The sequence below is a fragment of the Aspergillus vadensis genome (genome assembly GCF_003184925.1).
Source record: "Aspergillus vadensis CBS 113365 unplaced genomic scaffold BO88scaffold_4, whole genome shotgun sequence".
Taxonomy (NCBI): Eukaryota; Fungi; Ascomycota; class Eurotiomycetes; order Eurotiales; family Aspergillaceae; genus Aspergillus; species Aspergillus vadensis.
Genome location: NW_020292042.1, coordinates 680,107 through 701,891, shown reverse-complemented (window position 1 = coordinate 701,891; position 21,785 = coordinate 680,107). Strand labels below are relative to the sequence as shown.

The following is a 21,785-nucleotide window of genomic DNA, read 5'->3' as shown; positions in this document are numbered from 1 at the left end:
ACTACTTCCACCCACCCACGGTACCAGAAAGTTAACAGCAAAGGGCCAGTAGGATCATCCTCTTCTTATATCCCCAAGGGGGTTCTGTCACAAGCATCTCCCTCGATAAGATAGTCCCCACGTTTTCCTAAACGGGAACAAGTAAACCGGGTAAGGAATCCGCAACGTTACACAAAGTCTCGCGAGGCAGATGCAGGGTCTGTTTATGTTTAAATCACCTCTGTTAGCTTGAAATTGGAGTTCTGTCATCCTATCTTAGTTTTTCTTCTTTAATTTTCTATAGGGTGTATCTCACCCGGTCTTTGAAATCATCATCAGACAGTCACAATGAAGATAAACACGGGCACTTTCTGGGCCCTCATCCCAAGCTATGTTTCTCTGGCAGCTGCATCATCGTGTTATGCACCGGATGGTTCACTAGTGGACAGCTCCATATACCAGCCATGCGTGTCCATCTCGGGTGTACATTCAATGTGCTGTAAACTCAATGATGCGGATCCAGATACGTGTGATCCCTCGGGACTTTGTCAGACAAGTGGAGGAGCATACTATCGGGAGTTCTGCACGGATCAATCGTGGAACTCGACGAATTGCTTGCCAAAGGACATCTGTGGTAATCAGGTCAGTCTCTTCCCTGTCTTCGTCAGACGAACTAGCAACTGATAATAGAGACAGAACGGCGGAAACTCCGACTGGACCTACCAGCTGACCAACTGCGGCGACGGATCCTGGTGCTGTGGTAGTACCACTGCCTGCTGCAACACATACGAGACATTTACCCTTGATTCCGCACTCCTCAAATTCTCTTCTAATGACGACTCGAATTCTAACTCAAACTCCGGCTCCAACTCCAACTCCAAGTCCGGTTCTAGTTCAAATTCCGGTTCTGGCTCCGACTCCAATTCCGCCTCCGATGGTTCTTCTACCTCTGCACCCACAACAACAGGAACTGGATCCCCATTGGGTGACAGTAGCCGCGGCATCAACAGCGAACCGGATCAGTCCGATCCTGAAAAATCAAAGAGACTCGCTATCGGACTCGGTGTTGGACTACCATTGGCATGCATAGCCGTAGCTATGCTGGGAGCTGGATATGTCTGGGGTAGAAGGGATATGAAGAAGGAGTTGCAGCCGAAGTTCCAACCTCGTATTATAAATCTTCCGCTGGAGAAGCCAAAGGGTGAGATAGGGTGTCCGCGTCCGGCGGATGATGGTTCGAGCGTGTCTCATTGTCTGGAGATCGTGCGAAGCCCATAAACATTAGATGAAGGGTGGTGGAAAGGAGTTTCTTGCGGGTTAGGGTGGCTGTCTGTTTTATCTTATGCTTCTTTCTGTTTTGAATTCGCCGGGCTTTTGCTGGCCCCGGTGGTGTGTATCAATATCCCATGATGTAGTGTCTAATTTAATTATTCGATACCTTGTTCGCAATTACCCTCTGCAGTTTATTTCTATCATCTATCACGTTTTATCTAGAATCGAATACGTGTCTGGCGGGGCCAAGTGTCACACATTGCCCAGGGTTGAGACCTGCCTCCTACAGCGTAGCTTCAAGCAGGTATCACTTATCTACGTAATAGTGACAAGCCCATTTCTTCCACTAACAACAGCAGACACCAGTGCTAAATGTGACACTAATCCTACAATCTGCGCCAACTAATCCTTGCATTAGACCATGACAGCTGCAGCCAAGACAAGGCTAGATCGTAGCCTCATCCTACAATCCCTTCAGCCAGCGCACCACATGAGCTACCCGTCCACCTCAGCACTCGGCGCTTAACCCTCCACCAGACATCTATCCACCAACCATACAGCATATATAACCGCTTGCCAACAGGGACACGAAACACATTTAGACTACGATCCCAAAAATTCCCAAATGCTTCATGCACCCATCCCAATGCATTCCACACTCAGTCTATATGATATATACATATAACCGCTCAACCCCACCACCACAACCAGCAACCAGCAACCACCCCCACACCCCTAAATCCCCTCCCAATGCCTCAAAATGAATCGAAAGAGAATCTCCCACCCCTCCACACCTACACCATCGCCTACATCACCGCCCTGCCCAAAGAACAAACCGCCGTGCTCGCCACCTTCGACACCATCCACCACCACCAGCACATCCCCACCCCCGCAAGCGACAAAAACACCTACACTCTCGGCTCCATACCACCGCACAACATCGTCCTAATATGCCTCCCCACCATGGGAACAACCTCCGCCGCGAGCGCAGTGACATCGCTTCTACACACGTTCCCGTCAATCAAATTCGTTCTGCTCGTCGGCGTGGCGGGCGGTGTTCCGAGCAATGGGGTGAGGTTGGGCGATGTGGTTGTTAGTGTGCCGGTTAGTGGTGGGTATGGAGGTGTGGTGGGGTGGGATATGGGGAAGTTAGTGGCTGGCGGGAAGATAGCAATGCAACATGCTGGAGGGAGCTTAAATCGGCCGGGGAGTAAGTTGCTTGGGGCGGTAAATCGGTTGAGGAGCGAGTATGAGTTGTTTGGGGTGGGGGTGGGGTGGGTTCTGGGGGATTTGGAGGGGAGGGGTGGACTGGGTCTGGGGAGGGAGTTTACGGGGTGCGAGGGGTTGAAGGATCCGGTTGTTGTTCGGGATAGAAATGGGGATGGATGGAGGTGGTGGTTAAGGGGTGTCTTGGGGAGAATGGTTTGGGGGATTATTGGTGCTGTTATGGTAGGTGTTTTGGGGTTAGGGTTGGGGGGTGTGAAGATTAGGGTTGGGGAGGGGAGGAAGAAGAGGGCGGGCGGTGTTATTGGTGAAGAGAAAAAAGGTAGGAAGCAGGTGAATGTGCACTATGGTCTTGTTGCGTCTGGGAACTGGGCTGTGAGGGATGCCAAGGCTCGAGATGCTCTCAACAAGAGGTTTGGTGGACAATTGCTCTGTATAGAGAACGGTGGAGCTGCCGGGGTGATGAACGAGATTCCGAGCATTGTCATCCGTGGAATTTCGGATTATGCGGATGCGAGTGCGGATGAGGATTGGCAGGCATACGCTGCTACTGTGGCTGCGGCTTATGCGAAGGAACTGCTGAGGTTCTTGCACCCGTGTGTTAACGATATGGAGATGCTTTCTCGTTCCAGGGCTGGGGTCGAGAATGGTAAGTGGGTACTTTATCATATTTTTCCTTGTATGAGTGGAGAAGCCTTAACTGACCTCCCATTCCCGAAGATGTATTTCTAGGAAGGGGAGATATAGGACAAGCAAAGTCCGCTTTCTCCAGACACGAAAAAGGCCCGGTCTCTTATCCTGGTACACCTCCTGAGTACAGTCTACAGTGATCTGGCAACGCCGAGGATAGAAGATATCCAAACACTATTGTGTGTGGAATACTTCGAATGGATGGCTCTACACGAGTCAAACCATCGCCATGTTGTCCCTTGCATAATTTGCACGATTGATCGATCTACATGTACTGCAGAAGAAGCCTAATAGATCTCGGAAATGCCTATTTTGGCAGACGTATCCAACCAATCCAATTATGGTTTGGTGGAGCTGTCTTACCTCTACCCGAGAGGAACCCAAAAAAATGCAAAAAGAATGGGACAAGCCGGGCTTGAACCGGCCACCTCCAGATCTTCAGTCTGACGCGCTCCCAGATGCGCCATTGTCCCTTGTTCTTGAAAAATGCTCACAACTCATGTTATATAAGGCAATGCTAATATTGTAGCTAATTGAGCACCGATCGCAGTGGCAGCGAGATAAAGTTCTGGGCGACTTTGCAGATCCATGATTGTCACGCCAAGGAATTACCCGATTGTTCTTGACTGCTCGGTCGGAGCTAAATCACGTTGTGTATCTCGTATTATTGGTCAATGCTAGAGAGTATGCAGGATAAACTGGCAGCGATCTTATCGTGTGTGCTTATTGATCTATATCGATACTACCAGAAGTGCCATCGACAGCTTTATAATAGAGTGAACATAGTAGCATGGGAATATATCTCATATTAGCAGCCAATATCTGCGCTAAGCAGCGAAAGAATACATGAGTGAAGCGAAAGAAAGCCGAATACAATCAGAACGTGGAGCATGACGTCCCAAATTTAACAAAATATCTATACGTGTGACAGGCAAACAGCAGCCTACCATCCGTAAGCGGACTTTGTGGGCACCGAGCTCCAGGCAGCCTGCGGCGTAATAGAAGCAGTCTTATTGTGCGTTGCAGTCTTCGTGGACGTGACGAATTTGGTAGTCTTGACCGTCTTCGTTGACTCTGCAGACTTGGTTGTGTGGGCAGACTTGGTACTGGTGGTCTTGGAAGTTTGTGTGGTCTTGGTCGTCTTTGATGACGTCTTCGTGGAAGTCTTGGTCGACGTCTTCGTAGAAGTTCTCGTCGAGGTCTTGGTTGAAGTCTTGGTCGAAGACTTAGTCGATGAGGTCTCAGAGCTAGAAGAAGAAGACGAAGACGAAGATGTCGAAACATAAACCTTGCCCAAGGCGTTGACCGATCCACTGGTAAGCAAGAAATTGTTTGCGGTATAGAAGTAAGCGTAACGGCCCACTTTGGGGTGGGAGTCCATCCACTCGATCGATTTCTCAAGGAAGGTCTTAGCCGTGGACTCGTCGGTGATGCCGTTGATGTCGGTGTCAAGGGCAAATTCAGTAAGCCAGACCTTGTCAATATCATACTTCGAGGCAGCCTCGATAGCCTCCTTCATGTACGACTCGAGCTGAGCAAATGACCCACCGTACCAGTGAACAGCCATAGCAGAGATGTTGCAGCTCTTGCAATCGCTCATGAAGGTCTTGAACCAGCTGAGACCCTCGCCGGATTGAGTGGATGAAGTGATGGCCGGACTGACAAGCTTGGCGCGATCTCCGTACGGGGTGATATACTTCTTGTACAAGGTGGCAGCCTTGGAGGCACCAATATTGGCCTGCGAGGCGTTGTCCGGTTCGTTGAAACCCAAAATATGTTTGCTGCCATCCTTCAGTGCAGTTTTGACCGCAGAATCCCAGTCATCCACCGAGTCAGTGCCCCAGAGCATTGGCACGAATTCAACGCCCGATGGCATGTTCCCGTTCTTCTTCATGTCCCAATTGTATGACCACGACATACTACCAGACTTGCTTTTCGCTAGGGTACGAACAAGTGAGGCATCGTTGTAGGCTGCACCACGCTTGCTGGAGGATGCTGCAGCTGAGGCTGCCACCAGGGCAGCAGTGACGAGCTTTGAGAAAGAGACCATATTGCTGCCAAGACGGATGAGCTGGTAAAAAAAAAGGAATGTGATTGACGGCACAGAAAAGAGTGATATGTCTCGTCAGAGTAAAGAGCAATTTAACCGTGAAGGAACGACACTGTGCGCAGCACAGGATTAGGATAGCAAAAATAGGGACACACGAGTAAGATGCAAATCACCCTGGGAAAAGGGCGGTTTTATGTAGGTACGCTGCATGACGGGCAGCTCTCTGCAAATCCCACAGACAGCCTTGAATCAACCAACAATGAGCCAGCCAAGCCCGGTCTTAGATCCTGGGATATATTAAGGATCAGATAGATCCTAAGGCCTGGCTTACGATAGGTTATGGGAGCTTGAACAGGAGCTCATGCAGCCAATGTAAAACAGCAGTCAATGGGGCCAAATGGTGCGAACAGGTATAATTGGGAACTCCTGTCTCATTCACAGCCCGGTCAGCTGGGTGATACTAAACCATGTTGGCACAGCTCGTTGGGGGCCAACTTCCATCGACATTCGATTTCGAGCTGATTGATGCTTTGCCCAAACGGGATTAGGGTGTGTATAAATCACGTGCCTGATTGTGAAATCCACGTGACGGGAATGATCATCTCAGCAGCCGCTTAGTAATAATTGATAAAAGTTCACGTGATATAAATCTGGAAGCGGACCGAGAAAAAGAAGTGAAGGATCGGCGGGTCAAATCTGGTGGATCTCGGATGATGTCTATTCCATGATCCACGATATGGCTCTGCAGAATGTGAATTTGGGATAACCCACTGCAATCCTGGCAGAGCATTAGGCGAGTCTCAAAAAGTCAATTGACTTTCCTCACCTACGAAAACATGATGTAGATGGCATGAATACAGGACGATTAAGTGCACAGGCAAGCGCTCAATTCGCCACGTAGGAGGCGCAGGCATGACTCGCTAAGTTCGCCATATCGAACGTTCGTGGAAGACTGCTAATTCAGACTTCGGGAGAAACTTTGATTCGGAGCTGGTTTCCGCATTGGTTGGCGGCGACAACAATGGCTGAGTCCACCGGGCCGAGTGCACGTTCCATTTCAAACCCATTCAGTCTCCTTGCAATTCCAAGTCTTCCTCCAGAAATAGTGTTCTTTTCGACTGACAATGTGCCCTGATTCCTCCACATTGAGCTTGAATCTAGTCAAGGATCCGTCGTGGATGGGGGCGAAGTAAGAAACGATAAGATAGACTTCATCTTGCGAGGCATTGGATTTGTTCTTCGGGAGCGAAACCGAGTAACCATGGCAGGATTTGACGCTTGCCCATCTCCCGAAGTGGGTCGGTAGGCAGCCAAATATCTAGACGACCGTTTATTGATTGGATTGACCACCTAAGGTTCTCGGCTAGTGCCGTTCTCATACGCATGCACTTACGTGATGTTCTCCTATACCAAGAAGCCCTATCCCATTCAGGCTTCGCTTCCACGAATACAGAGCTCGGGAGCCCCGGTACGGAGTCAACACATTGAAATAGAAAGTTGGAAGTCTCGTCTCAAATGAGAGTCTACGTCGTGGCGAAAAGGCTTGACTTATATGTTCGGACCAGACTGGGTGGGGATTCAGCAATGACTCCTATCTATACTGGCGATGGCTGCGTGGGGTATTCGCGGACCTCTGACGCGTCACCACCTATTCATGGAATCAAGGGGATGAAAGCATAGACGGTTTTCTTGGCTGTGGGAAGTTGGATCCAGGACTCCACAGGTGCGGCAGCATTTCTACAAAAGCCCTCTTGGTCGCGGAGGGTGATGAAGTTGTACCAAACTCCCACTCTCGTTAATAGTCAGGCATTGGTAGACCCAAGCTCAACTTTTGCTGCCCATTAGACTTTCTTTCGTTTTGCGGTTTTTGTTTATATACCAGTACTCTCGTTTGTATTCGCCAATTGTTTGATTTATAAAGCATATCGCCATGAGACTTTCCCATCTGGCTGCTGGTGCAGCCCTTTTCGCCAGCTCGGCGCTCGCCGTCGACCCCATCGAAATCAAGGTATGATCCTGTCTTGTGTCCTTCTCTTTATAGCATCTTCAATGCTCATTCCATCTAGGGTTCCAAGTTCTTCTACTCCAGCAATGACACTCAATTGTAAGTATTCATCCGAAGGTACTTCCACAGTTCGATCAAATCCTAACAAGTTTCCAGCTTCCTTCGCGGTGTGGCGTATCAGAGTCGGTAGCCAACCTCCTGAAATAAAGTTCAAAACTAATACTCCATACCAGAGAGCACCACTGCCGACCCCTTGAGTACCAAGACCACCTGCGAGCGTGACATCCCCTACATGAAGGAGCTGCGCACCAACGTCATTCGTACCTACGACATTGACCCTACGGCCGACCACGATGACTGCATGCAGCTTCTCGCTGATGCAGGCATCTACGTTATTGCTGATCTCTCCAACACCAGCGTTGCCATCGACCGCAGTGACCCTGCCTGGCAGCTCACCCTCTACAACCGCTACACCAGCGTCATCGACGCAATGGCCGGTTACAACAACACTCTCGGTTTCTTTGCTGGTAATGAAATCGCCAACACTGTTGGAACCACCGATGCCATGCCTTACGTCAAGGCTGCCATCCGTGATATGAAGACCTACATCAGCAACAAGGGATACCGTTCTATTGGTGTGGGATACGCCACTGCTGACGTTTCTTCCATCCGTAATGACCTGGCCGACTACATCAACTGCCAGTCTGAGTCTGTCGGTATTGACTTCTTCGGTTACAACATCTACTCCTGGTGCGGTGACTCAACCTACGCGGAATCGGGATACAAGGCCCGCACTGAGGAATTCGCCAACTACTCCGTCCCTGTCTTCTTCTCCGAGTACGGTTGCAACAGTGTGACTCCCCGTACCTTCACTGAAGTTGCGGCCCTTTATGGCGACACCATGTCCCAGGTCTGGTCTGGCGGTATCGTCTACGAGTACTTCCAGGACACCAACGACTATGGTATGTTCTGTCTTTTCTTCGCTATTTTGAAAGATTCATCTTAACAATCTACAGGTCTGGTCTCCGTCATCGACAGCACCAGTGTCAGCACCATGACCGACTTCAGCTACTACTCCAAGGAAATCGCCAGCGCCACCCCCAGCAGCACCAACAAGGCCTCCTACACCCCCACCAACACCGCCCTCCGCAGCTGCCCTACCGAGGACTCCTCCTGGAAGGCCAAGGCCTCTCCCCTTCCCCCGACTCCCGACGCTGATCTCTGTGAGTGCATGGTCGACGCCGCCACCTGCACTGTCAAGGACTCCCTCGACTCCGACGACATCGGTGACCTGATGGGCGAGGTTTGCGGTATGATGTCCTGCACCGGTATCACCGGCAACGGCACCACCGGCAAGTACGGCGCCTACAGCATGTGCAACAGCAAGCAGCAGCTCGTCTTCGTCCTGAACGAGTACTACGAGAAGCAGAAGTCCGCCGGTAACGCCGCCTCTGCTTGCAGCTGGGGTGGCTCCGCTACCACCAAGTCTGCTACCTCCGCCACCGGCTCTTGCAAGACTTACATGTCCGAGGCTGGTACCGCCGGCACGGGTCTCGTTACTTCTGAAGCTACTGCCACTGCTGGATCGAGCGGTTCGACTGCCTCGTCTACTTCCAGCTCCAGCGTGTCCGGTGGTGCCAAGGCTGTCCATGTCGGTTACTTCCAGCTCGCTGTTTACGTGGCCGTGGCCGTTGCTAGCGGAATCGCTATGATTATGTTGTAGATGGATTGAATTAGAGAGCCCGCTGTAGTGTGGGGTCGTTAGATCGCTTCTGCGTGTTATTTTTTTCATCTTCTATTTTGTTTCTGTTTCTGGTTCTGCTCTTGTTGATCGAGTCTGTACTTGACAATTGGACAATATTATTTTTATCCAGTATATATTCATCTTTATATTACAATGAACCTGAACATAATCATATTTTCTTCCCAAAGAGCATATAATAACTCATAGACATTTCCATGTAATAATAAATGTCCCTTGAGTATCAAAACAACCATGCACTAAACATAATTACTAGACACTTTGGCCGAGTGGTTTAAGGCGCAGGCCTGCTACTACATCTCCGTACTAGCTGATTAGCCTGTGGGTTCGCCCGCCTGGGTTCGAGTCCCAGAGGTGTCGCATATTTCTTTTTCCCAACTTTATCTTTTTAGACCCACTTTAGGCAAACCATCGCTGTCACGGTGGAGTTCGCTTTTTTTAACCATGGTTAAGCATTTAGGCGTGAATCTATAATTTTATGGCGTAGTGGAGGCCAATATATCAGATGGGGTTTCTTGGCGGTGTTCGTTTAGTTTGGCGAGGTGGAGCTGCGAGGGAGAAGAGTGGAAAGGAGGTATGATCGTGGGTTTATATATACCCGTGGTAGCACCTTTTTTGGATGGGCTTCTTGAGGGAAAGATGTTCTATATTTGCTAGCGGTGGGGATTGGGTGGTGGATCATATGTGGCGGGTGGGCTATTGTATGACCAGGGAGGGAAGGGGGGAAGAAGATATGTGAGACAGCATCCGACAGTATGCACCATTCAGCAATCGGTTGGGGGCATACTGCGGTTGAAAACTTCAATCGCTCGGCTTAACACCATACTCTCTATTCTATCTGATCGTCCTTCTCGCTTCATCCTGAGTTCGCCTCGGTTCCCATCCTCTATCCCCACCGACAATTCCATCCTTGTTCTATCTTCTTCACCGAAAAGCCATCGCAGAGAGTTGCACGTAAGGAACCGCAGGCAGATACTGATAGCTTTGTTAGCCGTATTCGCGTAGTAACGATCCACGGTCCCGATCTTCCCCTCCCCGGCCACTCATGGCGGCACAACTCGGGCGCATATGGACAGGACGAGGGCGTTGAGGAATATGGCATATCAGTTGGCGGCTAGGGGGTCGACGTCTTCTGCAGGGCCGGGTACGAGGGACGCATGAGAAGGAGGACCTAGGGTGTACCCTTAAACAATTGGTCAGTAAATAAGCGAGACATTGCAGCACGCTTCTTCTATGCTGTTTGACCACCTCGAGGAACGTCAGTATGCACGGGCATGCTGCACCTTCCCCGCGGAACAATTAGGTGGTGGATACGTGCTGCAGTTTCCCTGTATGTTGCAGGTTGGAGGGTCGTGTTAGTCGGATTAACTACTAGGTACTGTGAGCAGATTCGGGTATGGGTAACCAGAGGTAGCTAGTATAACTGATTGCGCCGACGGGGTAGGGGAGAATGGTGCTACAAGAATGGCGGAACACAACAGTATTTGTTGTCTACTGGGAATTCCCCAAGGCCTCCTCGCAGTTCTGACGTAGATGGCAGAAAATGGAGGACATAGAGCAGAGAGATGATGTGAACTGCGATGCTCGCTAGTTACAAACTGTACTATGTACTCAACGAAGAGCGGGTATTGTGTGTGAGCTCCTAGCTCCGGTGGTATCAACATCTGGTCCCTGGCTGATCTCTGTAGCACGTATGTACCAGTCGTTGGTGAGAACACAACATGATGGGCGTGAGCTCATAAATTTCAGTAGCTACTAAGTTGATGGTAGTGGTAGGTTCAAATGGGCAGTGGCTTCATTACTACCGTCCTGGTGGGTTGATGGCGATAGCCGAAATATATAGTACTACTTTCATCCAACAAGATGATCACCCAGAACCACAGTTTCCTGAACGACAAAGCCTCCGCTGGTGGTATACCGCGTGCATTCAAGTGTATAACATTGAATGATAGTAGTATCATATAGAGCGCCGATATGTGGGAAGTAGTAGATGCCGAGAGGTTGAGGGCTGGTGAGAGTCTTCAACAAGATGGTGAGAGCATTGTACTATAAGGCAGGAATAGAACAGGGTCTCTCTAAAGCCTCATAAAGCATATGTGTGAAGCGTCTTTCACCGAACTAGCCCGGCTAGCTCAATCGGTAGAGCGTGAGACTCTTAATCTCAAGGCTGCGGGTTCGAGCCCCGCGTTGGGCTTTCTTTTTTCCTTTTTATATTTTTTATCCTCGTGTCCCAGCAAACTCCTCCCAGCTACACGAAAACCTTGTCTCTCACCTAGTGGTGTCAGACAACCAGAAGACTGTCCATCAATGATCAATTGAAACAATCAAATCGTTGCCTTCCCATTGGATCGATCAGCTATTCTTCTTTTTCCATTGTCTATTCGGGCCGCATTCCTGATAACCTTGCGGGTAAGCCCGATGGTGATCACCCCACCAGAGAATCTGGACCAGTTGCGGAGGTTATGGACGAGGGGACGAACTATTTTTCATCATTGGATAGACACTGATATCAATGTATACTATCTCCGAAACAAAAGTTCTCAGACCCTTGAATTGCATTCAACTAAGCATTCCTTTTGGGATCCTATCTCAACTTATAACGTCATCAATGGGTAAGGAATGATGTCAGTATAATAAATTGCTGGATCAGCTTCGTGTTCCTGCAACGATAGAAGAGGGGTATTTGCTCTCCATTGCAAGTGTCGACCGACGCTAGTCCAAACAAGAGGTGAGAAATATACTAGAGTCTCGTGTATGGTTTGCATTTGAACCAGTCCACCTCGTATTCTATAGTAGTCGGATCAAACTCACCAATACGGTGCTATCCAATCTCTTACCCTAGCATATCTCTCTACTAGATAAGGATCAGGTGTAAGATCTTCTAATTGACCAACCTGACCGAGCCAAGGATTCAACAACAGCAAGTAAGCCGGCGATATAGTGGATGCCCGAGAGGTCCCTTCCCTGCGGGGTAGCCCTCATTTGTAAGCACGCCTTCCCCTCAATCGACATCGTCCATAATCATACTCAATCCACACCATAGTACCTGTCTCTAACTTAGACTTCAAATACTAAATACTCCAATTAAAACAAATTCATTCGAATAACAAGTCAACATGTCCACCCAATCCTCCCAAACAGTCTACCACTACCTCGACATCGGCCGTCTAGGTCGCGGCGAAGTCGTCAGGTCAGCCAACATCCATCTCCACACCCCACCCCGCATCTCATACCATCAATATCCACTAACCTCAGAGCACTACTATGCACGGAGATCAGACTCTTCCTCAAAGACGCCGGTATCGAATTCAGCGAAGTCCGCTACCCATATGACGAAAACTGGCCCCAGGTTAGCAAGAAGCTGCAGGAGCAGGGCATCACTCGAACTGGACTGGTTCCTGCGCTTGAGTATAAGGGGAAGATTCTGACGCAGGTGTGCATTTACCCAGTCCATTATCATCGTATGGATGGTCTAATATGAGTCTAGCATATCCCTACCCTCCGCTACCTATCCCGCGACCTTGGCCGCTACGATGGCGAAACTAGCTGGGAGAAGTATATCGTTGATGCGGTGGCGGATGTTTATATTGATTGGAGAGTAAGTAGCCCCCTATACTCTCCTATATCACTAGTGCTTACACTATAATGTAGAGCGAATGGGTCTCCAACTTCATGCAACCTTCCGAGAAATACAAGAACGAATCTACAGCCAAGTACTACGATGTTGTGGGGAAGTACTACGCCGAGACGGAGGGTCCGTATCTTCTAGGCGATAAGGTCACGTATGCCGATTTTGCTATCTATCAGATTATGGATAATGATCGGAGGACGGGGACTATTGTGGTATGTTTATTCTTCCTTTGCTTTTTTTTCTTATCGAGGGTATGTCCAATGAGGGCTTACTCTTATTCGTTGGTTAGGCAAATCTTCCCGAGTCACTTTTTAGGTTTACGGAGGCCTTTGAAAAGAGGGAGAATATTGCGGCGCTTATTCAGGAGACGAAGTAGAGGTGCTGAGTCAAATGAATGTGAGTGCTCGGCGATGGGGTTAGGGTCAGATGTAATCTGCGTTTCATGTTTTACTCTCCCAAGTTGACACGGCGTAAATAATTTGGCAATGAAAGCAGGGACCGATAAAAGGACTCGAGAGCCGTTCTGTGTACCGATTGTAGCAACTTTCATATCTCCATCTATCATAACTCATGTCATCTCAATCCCGATTAATCTCCACCACCGGTCCCGTATACTCCTTCCTCGCCCAAATAGCATAATACACCGTACTAATTAAACTCGTACCAACCGTGCCAACCACCGCCCAATTCATCGTACTAGCCGTCGGGTTCATCTCATCAGGCCAGAAACTGAAGAACACGCCCACGGCCAGGTAAGCAATGGTAAAGGCATTAACTGAAACACCCAATATGCCACGCATTCTGAAGGGGCCCCAGGCAAGAGGCGCACCTGCCGTGTTCACAATTGTGTCCGTGGGTGCATCCGATGGTTCGCGAATACCGCCCGTGAGGCGCTGCCACATCAGAAGGAAGGCTGAAATCAGGTAGGAAGAGTAGAGGGCGCTGACGCAGAGAGAGACGACGTCGTTAAGGACGGCTGCTGAGCCTAGAATGATTAGTGCCAGCAGAACGGCTGCGCTGGTTACGACGAGGATGGACCATTGGGGCACGGCTTGGGCGTTGACCTGGGGTTGGATTAGTGCTCTGTTCCATGAGTATGGGGATGGGAGACGTACCCTGCTGAGAACTTGCCATCCGGGGAGACCACGGTCTCGGGCGAAGGACCATGCCATCCGAGAGGAAGATGCCAATGAGCCTACAGCGGTGGCGGTGACTAGGATGGGGACGATGGCTGACATGACAGTACATCCTCCGAGCGATTTTGTGGCAGAGCAGAAGATTTGCATGTAAGGGTATCCTGTGGGTGAGGCTAGTGCGGCGGTGGCGTCTGTCATAGTAAACAATGTGGACAGGATCATCCCAAAGCCCAGCGCTCCGTTGATCAGAACCGACGTGAGGATTGACTGCGGAACAACGCGCTCTGCATCGTAGATTTCTTCGCTCATCTGCCCAGTTGTATGTCAGTCAAGTAGAGATTTGAGGCTGAAGGTGATGAGAAACTTACGTGGACAGCCGCATCAACACCGGTAAAGGCAAACATGTTACCAATCATACCGACCATGAAGGCCAATCCCTGGGTTTGGAAGCCACCATCGTTGGCAAACTGCCCAAAGACCTCAGAAGCAGAGTTGTGATCTCCCAGGTAAACCAACGGGATGATGATCCCGAAGAACCCAAACACGTGCAAGATCAGGACAAGACCCTCGAACTTGGGCAACAAGGTGCTGGTAATAACATTGACGAACACAGCAAAAGCCACAATGGCCCAGAACAGAAGCATTGTTTGCCAGGGCTCCGGGGTATAGGACGAATGGTTAAGAACCACCAAGCCCAGAATCTGGGAAGCACTTAGGTAGCAGGTTGATGCAAAGGCTCCCAGCCAGCCAATGACAATTAGCCATCCTAAAGTAGCTATATCAGTATGGTAAGCAGCGAAGGAAATCTGGTAAATACACAAACCTGTGAGAAAGCTGAGGTACTTCTGGCACCATCGCGGGGACATCATCGACACCCAATGGTATTGTCCTCCGGAAGTAGGAGCCCTTCGGATAGAAGCATATTAGTTAGAGGCGGCTAGGCTAATTATCTGGTCGATGGACTTACATCGAAACCAGTTCAGATAGCGTGAGAAACGTCGAGAATGTACCCAGCCAGACGACCAGGAAACTGTAGACCGTTCCAGCAGGACCTCCACTGTTGAGATTGTTAGGTTAAAGTATGTCTTCATGTAGAGTCCATACATACTCTTCAAAGGGTACGGTAAATGTCCTAAACATCAGTTAATAAAGACACAACGCACCATCTTTCCCTCAACTGGGAAATACGCACGACAAAATGCCCTCCCAGGATGCCAGAACCGTACAACTAAAACCCAATATGGACAAGAAACCAAACCGACGCTGTAAGCGCTGGTAAGCCACTGCGGAAACACAATTCTAAGGTCATCGCACACCTTCAAGATCTGTTTCTTGCCCACGCGGCCCAGTCCCTGCTCATCATTGACTTGAGACTGGCTGCTGTTGGCGGCCTTGGAATCCAAATTCCGGTCGCGCAACTCAATCGGCGGCCCCATTGTGGCGCTGACTTATGTGTGCAAATGCCCGAAGTCAACCCCTTCAACTGCGGGAGGTAGAAGCAAGAGCAGAATGTGTAGGAAACCGAAAGCAAAGCTTGTTCCTTCGGTTAACCCCTCCCGTCTTCTGATCCCTGTCTTATCCGGTGTAAAATTGGCTTGGCTGCATATGCAGGACGAAGAAAAAGAAAAAAGGGGAGCGGAGAAAGGCCGCAACCGAGTTAACAGGGGCTGGTTTGGATTTTTTCCATGACGGACACCGGTCAATGTGTCTAAACTATAGAAGGAACAATTTTATTAACCGGAGAAACTTGACGAAGGGGGGTAGAATGTCAAGCTGCAGAGCGCCGCCCGATAGTTAGCATTGTTAGGACCACTAACATGGCCTAACAGGATCAAACACCGCGCAATCCTGCTGGATCCCTGGGCGGGTTGCATGTCTTTAGTGGCGGGTCCACCCTGTTCGGTGCCTTACTAGGGAGAGTTAAGCTTCCACTTCCGGGATGCTAGGCTTCGTGCCGTCGGATTACGGGCCAGCCTCCGGTCCGAAACTAGAGATTTTAGACAAGCAAACAGTAATTGAAGGTCCACAGTCCGGGAAAGCTGAGACAACTTGGGAACCTTAAAAAAGTGCCAGGTGCTCTCAGCGAACGGCTGGAGATCGCCCAACCCACTGCTTCTTCCCGAAATAATTTGAATCTGGATGTGGAATACTTCGTCCAGTCGTAATGCATGTAAATAGTACCGTGTAAGACGATCTCTAATGGCTAATTGATTCGTGTAGTCCATGACTGCCATTGGAGTCACTGTCCATCGGTCGGTTTGTCGCAGCATCCAGGTTATACTGCTCTTCTACGGCCCAGGTTCTAGTCTCTCGAATGATATGATCCTGACTGGAGTGGCTCATGGTATCGTCCCAATCCTGCTGCTCTCTCCCTGCAGAGATAGCGGTGCTGTTGGCTACCCCAACATGCCCGCTAAGCTCGTGTGCAGCAGCCTTCGCTTTGCTCACGCGAGCGTACTCTCCGCGTTCAGACGTCTCGCCTGGGAGGTAGTATAATCGGAGCCCAGTGGACTGTAATCCGTCCATGAACGGCTTTAGGTGCGGAGCGCAGGCCATGACAATTGACAGACACTGTACTAGCTGGACGCAGACGGCGGCCTTCCAAATGGCCAGCAAGGGGTCTGAGGCGTAATTGTTTTGATGGCGATATACAAGCTCAAGGATGATCGCAACGATGACCCTGTCATTATATAAGCATCAGTTACTGTCCACCAACGTCGAACGGGTTGTCACCAGCTAGCATACAAGAATCGAGTGAGAAAGCAGGCGATGGCAACTATTTTTCTAGGAACCGCCATTTGAATCCGGAGTATGAGCATACTAGGTACTAGAATCAGGGCGACTTCACTTAGGATGTTGAACGCCCCGAAAACCATCCACCATGCATCCTAATTTGAAGTTAGTCTATATTCTTCGAATTTTATATGTGTATGGTATCTCACTCGATTGAAACACCTCGTCTGATTCCATTCCCATGGCTGCGGAAGATCACATTGGAAAGCTACGGCGAATTCCGCCGCCACGGCCCAGGCGCTGATCAATGCAATGAGTACCCATTCAGCCTTGCGGGTGCGCTGCATAAGAAAGGTCATGAATGCCAGGGCGCTTAGCTTGGAGAAAGTCAAGCTTGCAACGTATAGCATTTCTGCGGCATAAACAGACTGACTATGTCAGCGACAAATTAATCCGGAGAAATTGGATGGTGTACCTTCAGAGCTATATCAATTCGCTCTTGTGAGGAAGCACTTTCTGCCTCCCCGTAGCCATTGCGCGCGGCGATGGTAATGCATATTGTCTGTAGCACACTGAAGGCCTGCGTTGGGATTAGGGCTTGACACGTCAACGAAAGTTTTGAGGCTCACCATTGACACAGAGATCAGGTGATCATCTACCGTAAATTTCCTAGTGATGGCATATTTGATCCCCAGCCGTGCAGCCCCAGATAGTGTCGAAATTACGGCGAAAAGCAAGGCTAGGATCCCTATTATAGGGGACCGATTGGCGTCAGTGACCGCAACCATGACTACCACATCTGTTGCTGGCCTGCATCCCTTGAGTCTGGGACCAGAGAGAGCAGCCAGGCTGATAAAGGGGAACAACGCATCGTAGTAGCAAGGCGACCTGAAGGATTCATTCGATCTTTTTTATTTGAATTTTGTTGGATTATTAGCAATCTCAGCCCGGCGATCCTAACCCCGACGAAGGATCGGGGTGGAGGCGTCTAAATCCGCTAGGGCCGCAGTAGTCAGCCCACCAACCGGCGCCGTCTCATGGCTTGCATCACGCAGTGTTTTCTCCCTTGCGTGCCGCACTTTGATATAGGGGCCAAATTGCTAAGAAGTGAGGCACACGGTTCAGGAGAGACCCCTGAAATCGGCGGCTTGATTGAGCCGCCGACTTATCCCACACATGCTTCGAGAACTGTGTGCTGACTGATAGACATCCAAAGACCCCGGACTTTGCCCGGGGCCTTATCTAATTGACGCAAGTTCAATATGACGGTGATATAGTGCCAGTGGGGTTGTCTCACAAGCTGGAGGGGCCGGGCCATGGGCTAACCTCGGGGAATCTCTCGGGTGTGGTGGTGTCAAACTCGAGACAGGCTGTTTTGTCTGAACCTTCACCCCCTCCTCCTTCTTTGCTTGTTATCACTACTCCGTACTATTACTGTCTTGACAACCATTTTGCGTCGATCTTCCCAGTATGGCGGCAAGTACTGTTCAGGAGGGAACAGCTCCGTTCCATTATGCTAGTCTTCCCCAGCCTGCCCAAACGTGGTACCGAGTCTATGGCGACATCAGGGCAGGCACACCATTAGTAGTCCTGCATGGCGGGCCGGGCTTTTGCCACAACTACATGCTGCCCCTGGCTGCACTGGCTTCCGATCGTGCCGTGATTCTATACGATCAGATCGGAAATGGATTGTCCTCCCACTATTTGGAGAAACGCGGCGATCAGGAGTTCTGGACGGTCGACCTGTTCATCGCGGAGCTGGAAAACCTGCTTCAGCACCTTGGTATTGCAGGTCATTTTGATCTGCTGGGTCATTCCTGGGGCGGGATGATGGGGATGGATTTCGCCGCTCGTCAGCCGGCCGGACTGCGCCGTCTGATTCTATCAAACTCTCCGGCCTCGGTCGCACTGTGGCTTGAATCGGTCAACCGACTCCGCGCTACCCTACCCCAAGAGATTCAAGACACGCTGCAGAAGTGCGAAGCAGAAGGGCGGCTCGATTCGAAAGAATATGAAAATGCAACGGTGGAGTTCTTATCCCGATTCTGTTGCCGGACACAGCCATGGCCAGAGGAGCTTATGCAAAGTCTCGTCTGGACTACGGAGAAGGATTCTACCGTCGCTTCCAGCATGTAGGTTGCACACTTTCCCGAGTTCTTTCTCCGTCTACCATTATACACTGTGTTTCTCTTAATGCCACGTGCTAACGGCAGCAGGCTCGGTCCCTCCGAATTCTGGGTCGAAGGGTCTCTCAAAGATTGGAGCGCACTAGACCGCATTCATCGGATCAAGGTTCCCACACTGGTGATCAATGGTAAATATGATGAAGCGCAGGACAGTGCCGTGGAACCGCTCTTCTGGGGTATTGATAAGGTGAAGTGGATCACCTTGTCGGAGGGTTCGCACTGCCCGCAGTTCGACGACCGCGAGAAGTACCTGCAGGTTGTTGACGAATTCTTGGGCCGCGCATAGTGTTGGGGTTGTTTCCTCGAGAGTGTCGCTTATCGGTTGTTTTGAGCTATAAGGGGCCTGGAGAAAGTCCGTGCCGTTAGTTTCAGTTGATTGCAGGAAACGAACCGACTAGTATGAGATGGTTGATGTGCTAATGTGAACCGATTTATGACCATTGTTCATTTTGGCATTAGCCTGTATGACCGGCTATTTGTTGTGAAATAATGCTCGTAGACAGGCTTAAAATGCTCTAAAATTGAAGAACGAGTGTATGATTAGCAAGGTAAAAAGAAGTTGTTGGGGGATAATCCTTCGGCGGTGGTGAGAAAGGATCTCTAGTCCGCTCTACAATGTCGGCCTTGCTGCCTCGGCTGTACTTTCTGTAGGGGGAAGGACAGCACTGTTGATCACGCCACATTGTGGTGGTTGTATATTGACAAAAACAAAGAGGAGCCTCTGGCCTGCCTTTTAAACAAAGTTGTAGACTCCTCTAACTTGCATTGTACAGTTAAGCGACTGTATTGGGTCAAGTCATCAAAAATGCAAAAAGATATGACAAGAGTGGGATTCGAACCCACGCCCCTTTCGAGACTAGGAATGCTCCGAGGAACATGAGATGATCAGGTGACCTGACCCTAGCGCCTTAGACCGCTCGGCCATCTTGCCCAATTGTTGAATGGGGCAGCAACTTTCCAATACATAATCCAAGGGTATACCGTACCTTCGCAACCAGGATGCGATCGAGCAACTCTGCTGTGCAGTGGGGGAGGTCCACAGCCCATGCAGTGGGGTATTATGCGAACTGGTCTACTAGTCTGTTGCTTGCTTTTTTCCAGGCAATACTTTGTACCCGATGTATTATTTCTTTTTATGCCGTTCCCATATTCCCTTCTAGTAGATTTCTAAATCCGACGATCGTTTTGTTCTATGTAGGACCTTCCGGTGTTGTTGTTACGGTGCGTCGGCTAGGAAGTAAACATGACACGGGGAATCTATTGCTGAGCTACCATAGCTCTGTCTCCCTGGCAGTGCCTTTGTAGCGTTTGTATACACTAGTAGTACTATTTGCTGAAATCATTTCTGGCAGTATCTATCCTGTTGGTGAGTGGGTTTGCTATACATTGTTGGCGGAGCCTTCAGGGACGGCGTAGCTTTGCTTGTAGCTGATGCAATGTACATCCTGCGGATTTCACCTTTGTACATTGAGCGTGCTTTTTGTGTGGTATTGATCATGTTACTATTCATGCTTTCAACGGATCAACTGAAGGGGGGGTGATGCTGGAGTGTAGAATCGATGGACTATTGCCTTTAGTAGTACTGTAGGTTCCTATGGGTATATATACCAAGCCAAAGGTCAATCAGCCACTTGATCCCAACACCAGCACCAACAAGGTAAACGCACATAAAATAACATTTCAAAACACGTATATCAAAGCAGAACATTTATAGGTGCTGCTACACGCAACAACCTAGGTTAATAATGCATATCATGACCATCCAGCCTTCAATGCCAACCGCGTAGCGTGCTTTTCTCACATATACGACAATTAGCTGATATAGCACTTGTTGGTGACTAATTTTCATCAACCGGCAAGATGGCCGAGCGGTCTAAGGCGCTAGGGTCAGGTCACCTGATCATCTCATGTTCTTCAGAACATTCCTAGTCTCGAAAGGGGCGTGGGTTCGAATCCCACTCTTGTCATAACTTTTTCTTCCCTCTACATCCATATCTTCTCTCCCTCACTTTTTTTTCATTTTTTTGTCCTCTTCCCTCTTTACCCCCATCACTTCCTTTTCGACAGCAAGCCTACATGACTCCTATGTCCATTAGCCGAATATCCAACTATCAGGCTGTTCATGTCCCTACCAACGGTGCTCTTTCTCTCGCATCCCCGGTTCACAGCGGCAGTGGACAATGAAGTCACGGGTATCTCTTATCGATAACCTTCTTTTAACCCACACGCCAGCGGGACATGACAGCTTGTAGGCCCGTGCAGTCATGTAGGTGGTCTTTGGTGGCATTCATTACGCACCCTCTTAATTCGGGAACGAATATCTACGGGGGCCACTGCAAAGGATGTTGCCGAGACCTCCAAAGAGCAACAATTCATATCTCACTAGATCAATAGACTACGAGCGCGCTGATAGAGGTTTGCGGGGAACAGGGTATCATTTTATGATCGCAGCCCCAACTAGCTAAGCATAAAAAGCCGGAACCCAAAGGTAACGGAGATACAAAGATGCTCGTCCAGTGAGCCCTAGAAACGCAAGAAGAGACAAAGTAGCGTGAGAAGAAGAAGGAAAAAAAATAAAATAAAAGGAAATACATTGATGCCCACCCACCCAACCCCTGAAGAGGCGAGGAGAATGCAAGACAAAAACGGCAGAGTATAGGAGATACAAAGATGCCCACCCACCCAGCCCCAAAAGGGGCGAGGAGAATGCAAGAGAAACGTAGGAAGATACAAAGATGCCCGCCCACCCAACCCTATATGAAATGAAAAGAACGCCTGCAAAACGCAAGAGAAAAAAAAAAAAAAAATAAGAAAACAAGGATGCCCACCCACCCGACCCGAAAATAGGAAAACAAAACGCCCACAACGCAGCTCTAGATACAATAGAGTCTCGACCCACGCAAAGAACCGAACGCCAAGCAACGCAGCTCTACTTACAACAGAGACTCAACACATGCAACGAAAAGGCAAGAAGCAAGCAAGCTGGCGAGCAGGCAAGCCAGCAAGCAAGCACTATATACAACAGAATCTCGACACATGCAAGGAAATAAACGCCTGCAAGAAAAGCAGCTCTATGTACAAGAGGTATCTCAACACATGCAAAGAAATGAACGCCAG

The 21,785-nt window shown here is 49.6% G+C and overlaps 8 protein-coding genes and 5 non-coding genes across 13 annotated transcripts; 8 read left to right on the top strand and 5 right to left on the bottom strand.

Moving 5' to 3' along the window:
- Positions 1–327: 327 nt before the first annotated feature.
- Positions 328–1,257, top strand: BO88DRAFT_476686 (uncharacterized protein; the record flags this gene model as incomplete). Its single annotated transcript, XM_025711942.1, has 2 exons — positions 328–621; positions 676–1,257. The coding sequence occupies 2 exons, from the start codon at positions 328–330 to the stop codon at positions 1,255–1,257; spliced, it is 876 nt and encodes a 291-aa protein (XP_025565969.1).
- Positions 1,258–2,001: 744 nt separating this feature from the next.
- Positions 2,002–3,305, top strand: BO88DRAFT_423016 (purine and uridine phosphorylase; the record flags this gene model as incomplete). Its single annotated transcript, XM_025708614.1, has 2 exons — positions 2,002–3,124; positions 3,208–3,305. 2 exons carry the CDS (start codon positions 2,002–2,004, stop codon positions 3,303–3,305), a joined length of 1,221 nt encoding a protein of 406 aa, XP_025565968.1.
- Positions 3,306–3,565: 260 nt separating this feature from the next.
- On the bottom strand, positions 3,566–3,638 carry BO88DRAFT_t51. Its single transcript has one exon. It is a non-coding gene; the product is annotated as a tRNA-Phe (tRNA).
- A 372-nt stretch (positions 3,639–4,010) lies between these two features.
- BO88DRAFT_476684 (glycoside hydrolase family protein) lies at positions 4,011–5,451 on the bottom strand. The gene has a single exon (XM_025711941.1). The coding sequence runs from the start codon at positions 5,213–5,215 to the stop codon at positions 4,109–4,111; it is 1,107 nt and encodes a 368-aa protein (XP_025565967.1). The 5' UTR covers positions 5,216–5,451; the 3' UTR covers positions 4,011–4,108.
- Positions 5,452–6,873: 1,422 nt separating this feature from the next.
- Positions 6,874–8,948, top strand: BO88DRAFT_207278 (glycoside hydrolase family 72 protein). The gene is made up of 5 exons (XM_025701903.1): positions 6,874–7,223; positions 7,282–7,319; positions 7,377–7,402; positions 7,454–8,182; positions 8,237–8,948. The coding sequence occupies exons 1-5, from the start codon at positions 7,146–7,148 to the stop codon at positions 8,941–8,943; spliced, it is 1,578 nt and encodes a 525-aa protein (XP_025565966.1). The 5' UTR covers positions 6,874–7,145; the 3' UTR covers positions 8,944–8,948.
- Positions 8,949–9,237: 289 nt separating this feature from the next.
- On the top strand, positions 9,238–9,342 carry BO88DRAFT_t53. Its single transcript has one exon. It is a non-coding gene; the product is annotated as a tRNA-Ser (tRNA).
- Positions 9,343–11,103: 1,761 nt separating this feature from the next.
- On the top strand, positions 11,104–11,176 carry BO88DRAFT_t54. Its single transcript has one exon. It is a non-coding gene; the product is annotated as a tRNA-Lys (tRNA).
- A 730-nt stretch (positions 11,177–11,906) lies between these two features.
- Positions 11,907–13,169, top strand: BO88DRAFT_402427 (glutathione S-transferase). Its single transcript, XM_025706102.1, has 5 exons — positions 11,907–12,172; positions 12,262–12,415; positions 12,470–12,580; positions 12,634–12,825; positions 12,903–13,169. Exons 1-5 carry the CDS (start codon positions 12,099–12,101, stop codon positions 12,987–12,989), a joined length of 618 nt encoding a protein of 205 aa, XP_025565965.1. The 5' UTR covers positions 11,907–12,098; the 3' UTR covers positions 12,990–13,169.
- Positions 13,170–13,191: 22 nt separating this feature from the next.
- Positions 13,192–15,185, bottom strand: BO88DRAFT_485650 (GABA transporter; the record flags this gene model as incomplete). The annotated part of the gene is made up of 8 exons (XM_025712363.1): positions 13,192–13,677; positions 13,729–14,058; positions 14,118–14,515; positions 14,573–14,655; positions 14,717–14,806; positions 14,858–14,881; positions 14,942–15,012; positions 15,066–15,185. The coding sequence occupies 8 exons, from the start codon at positions 15,183–15,185 to the stop codon at positions 13,192–13,194; spliced, it is 1,602 nt and encodes a 533-aa protein (XP_025565964.1).
- Positions 15,186–15,945: 760 nt separating this feature from the next.
- On the bottom strand, positions 15,946–17,270 carry BO88DRAFT_333308 (uncharacterized protein; the record flags this gene model as incomplete). The annotated part of the gene is made up of 5 exons (XM_025702758.1): positions 15,946–16,429; positions 16,495–16,637; positions 16,692–16,910; positions 16,958–17,062; positions 17,112–17,270. 5 exons carry the CDS (start codon positions 17,268–17,270, stop codon positions 15,946–15,948), a joined length of 1,110 nt encoding a protein of 369 aa, XP_025565963.1.
- Positions 17,271–17,903: 633 nt separating this feature from the next.
- Positions 17,904–19,394, top strand: BO88DRAFT_433112 (proline-specific peptidase). The gene is made up of 2 exons (XM_025709403.1): positions 17,904–18,614; positions 18,699–19,394. The coding sequence occupies exons 1-2, from the start codon at positions 17,953–17,955 to the stop codon at positions 18,952–18,954; spliced, it is 918 nt and encodes a 305-aa protein (XP_025565962.1). The 5' UTR covers positions 17,904–17,952; the 3' UTR covers positions 18,955–19,394.
- Positions 19,395–19,486: 92 nt separating this feature from the next.
- On the bottom strand, positions 19,487–19,599 carry BO88DRAFT_t50. Its single transcript has one exon. It is a non-coding gene; the product is annotated as a tRNA-Leu (tRNA).
- Positions 19,600–20,522: 923 nt separating this feature from the next.
- Positions 20,523–20,635, top strand: BO88DRAFT_t55. Its single transcript has one exon. It is a non-coding gene; the product is annotated as a tRNA-Leu (tRNA).
- Positions 20,636–21,785: the final 1,150 nt, after the last annotated feature.

Coding starts and splice junctions, on each gene's coding strand:
- BO88DRAFT_476684 (XM_025711941.1), bottom strand. CDS start 5,215: ATGGTCTCTTTCTCAAAGCTCGTCACTGCTGCCCTGGTGGCAGCCTCA.
- BO88DRAFT_207278 (XM_025701903.1), top strand. CDS start 7,146: ATGAGACTTTCCCATCTGGCTGCTGGTGCAGCCCTTTTCGCCAGCTCG. Junction 7,224..7,281: donor TCGACCCCATCGAAATCAAG/GTATGATCCTGT, acceptor CATTCCATCTAG/GGTTCCAAGTTCTTCTACTC. Junction 7,320..7,376: donor TCCAGCAATGACACTCAATT/GTAAGTATTCAT, acceptor ACAAGTTTCCAG/CTTCCTTCGCGGTGTGGCGT.
- BO88DRAFT_402427 (XM_025706102.1), top strand. CDS start 12,099: ATGTCCACCCAATCCTCCCAAACAGTCTACCACTACCTCGACATCGGC. Junction 12,581..12,633: donor ATGTTTATATTGATTGGAGA/GTAAGTAGCCCC, acceptor ACTATAATGTAG/AGCGAATGGGTCTCCAACTT. Junction 12,826..12,902: donor GGAGGACGGGGACTATTGTG/GTATGTTTATTC, acceptor TTCGTTGGTTAG/GCAAATCTTCCCGAGTCACT.
- BO88DRAFT_433112 (XM_025709403.1), top strand. CDS start 17,953: ATGGCGGCAAGTACTGTTCAGGAGGGAACAGCTCCGTTCCATTATGCT. Junction 18,615..18,698: donor TCTACCGTCGCTTCCAGCAT/GTAGGTTGCACA, acceptor TAACGGCAGCAG/GCTCGGTCCCTCCGAATTCT.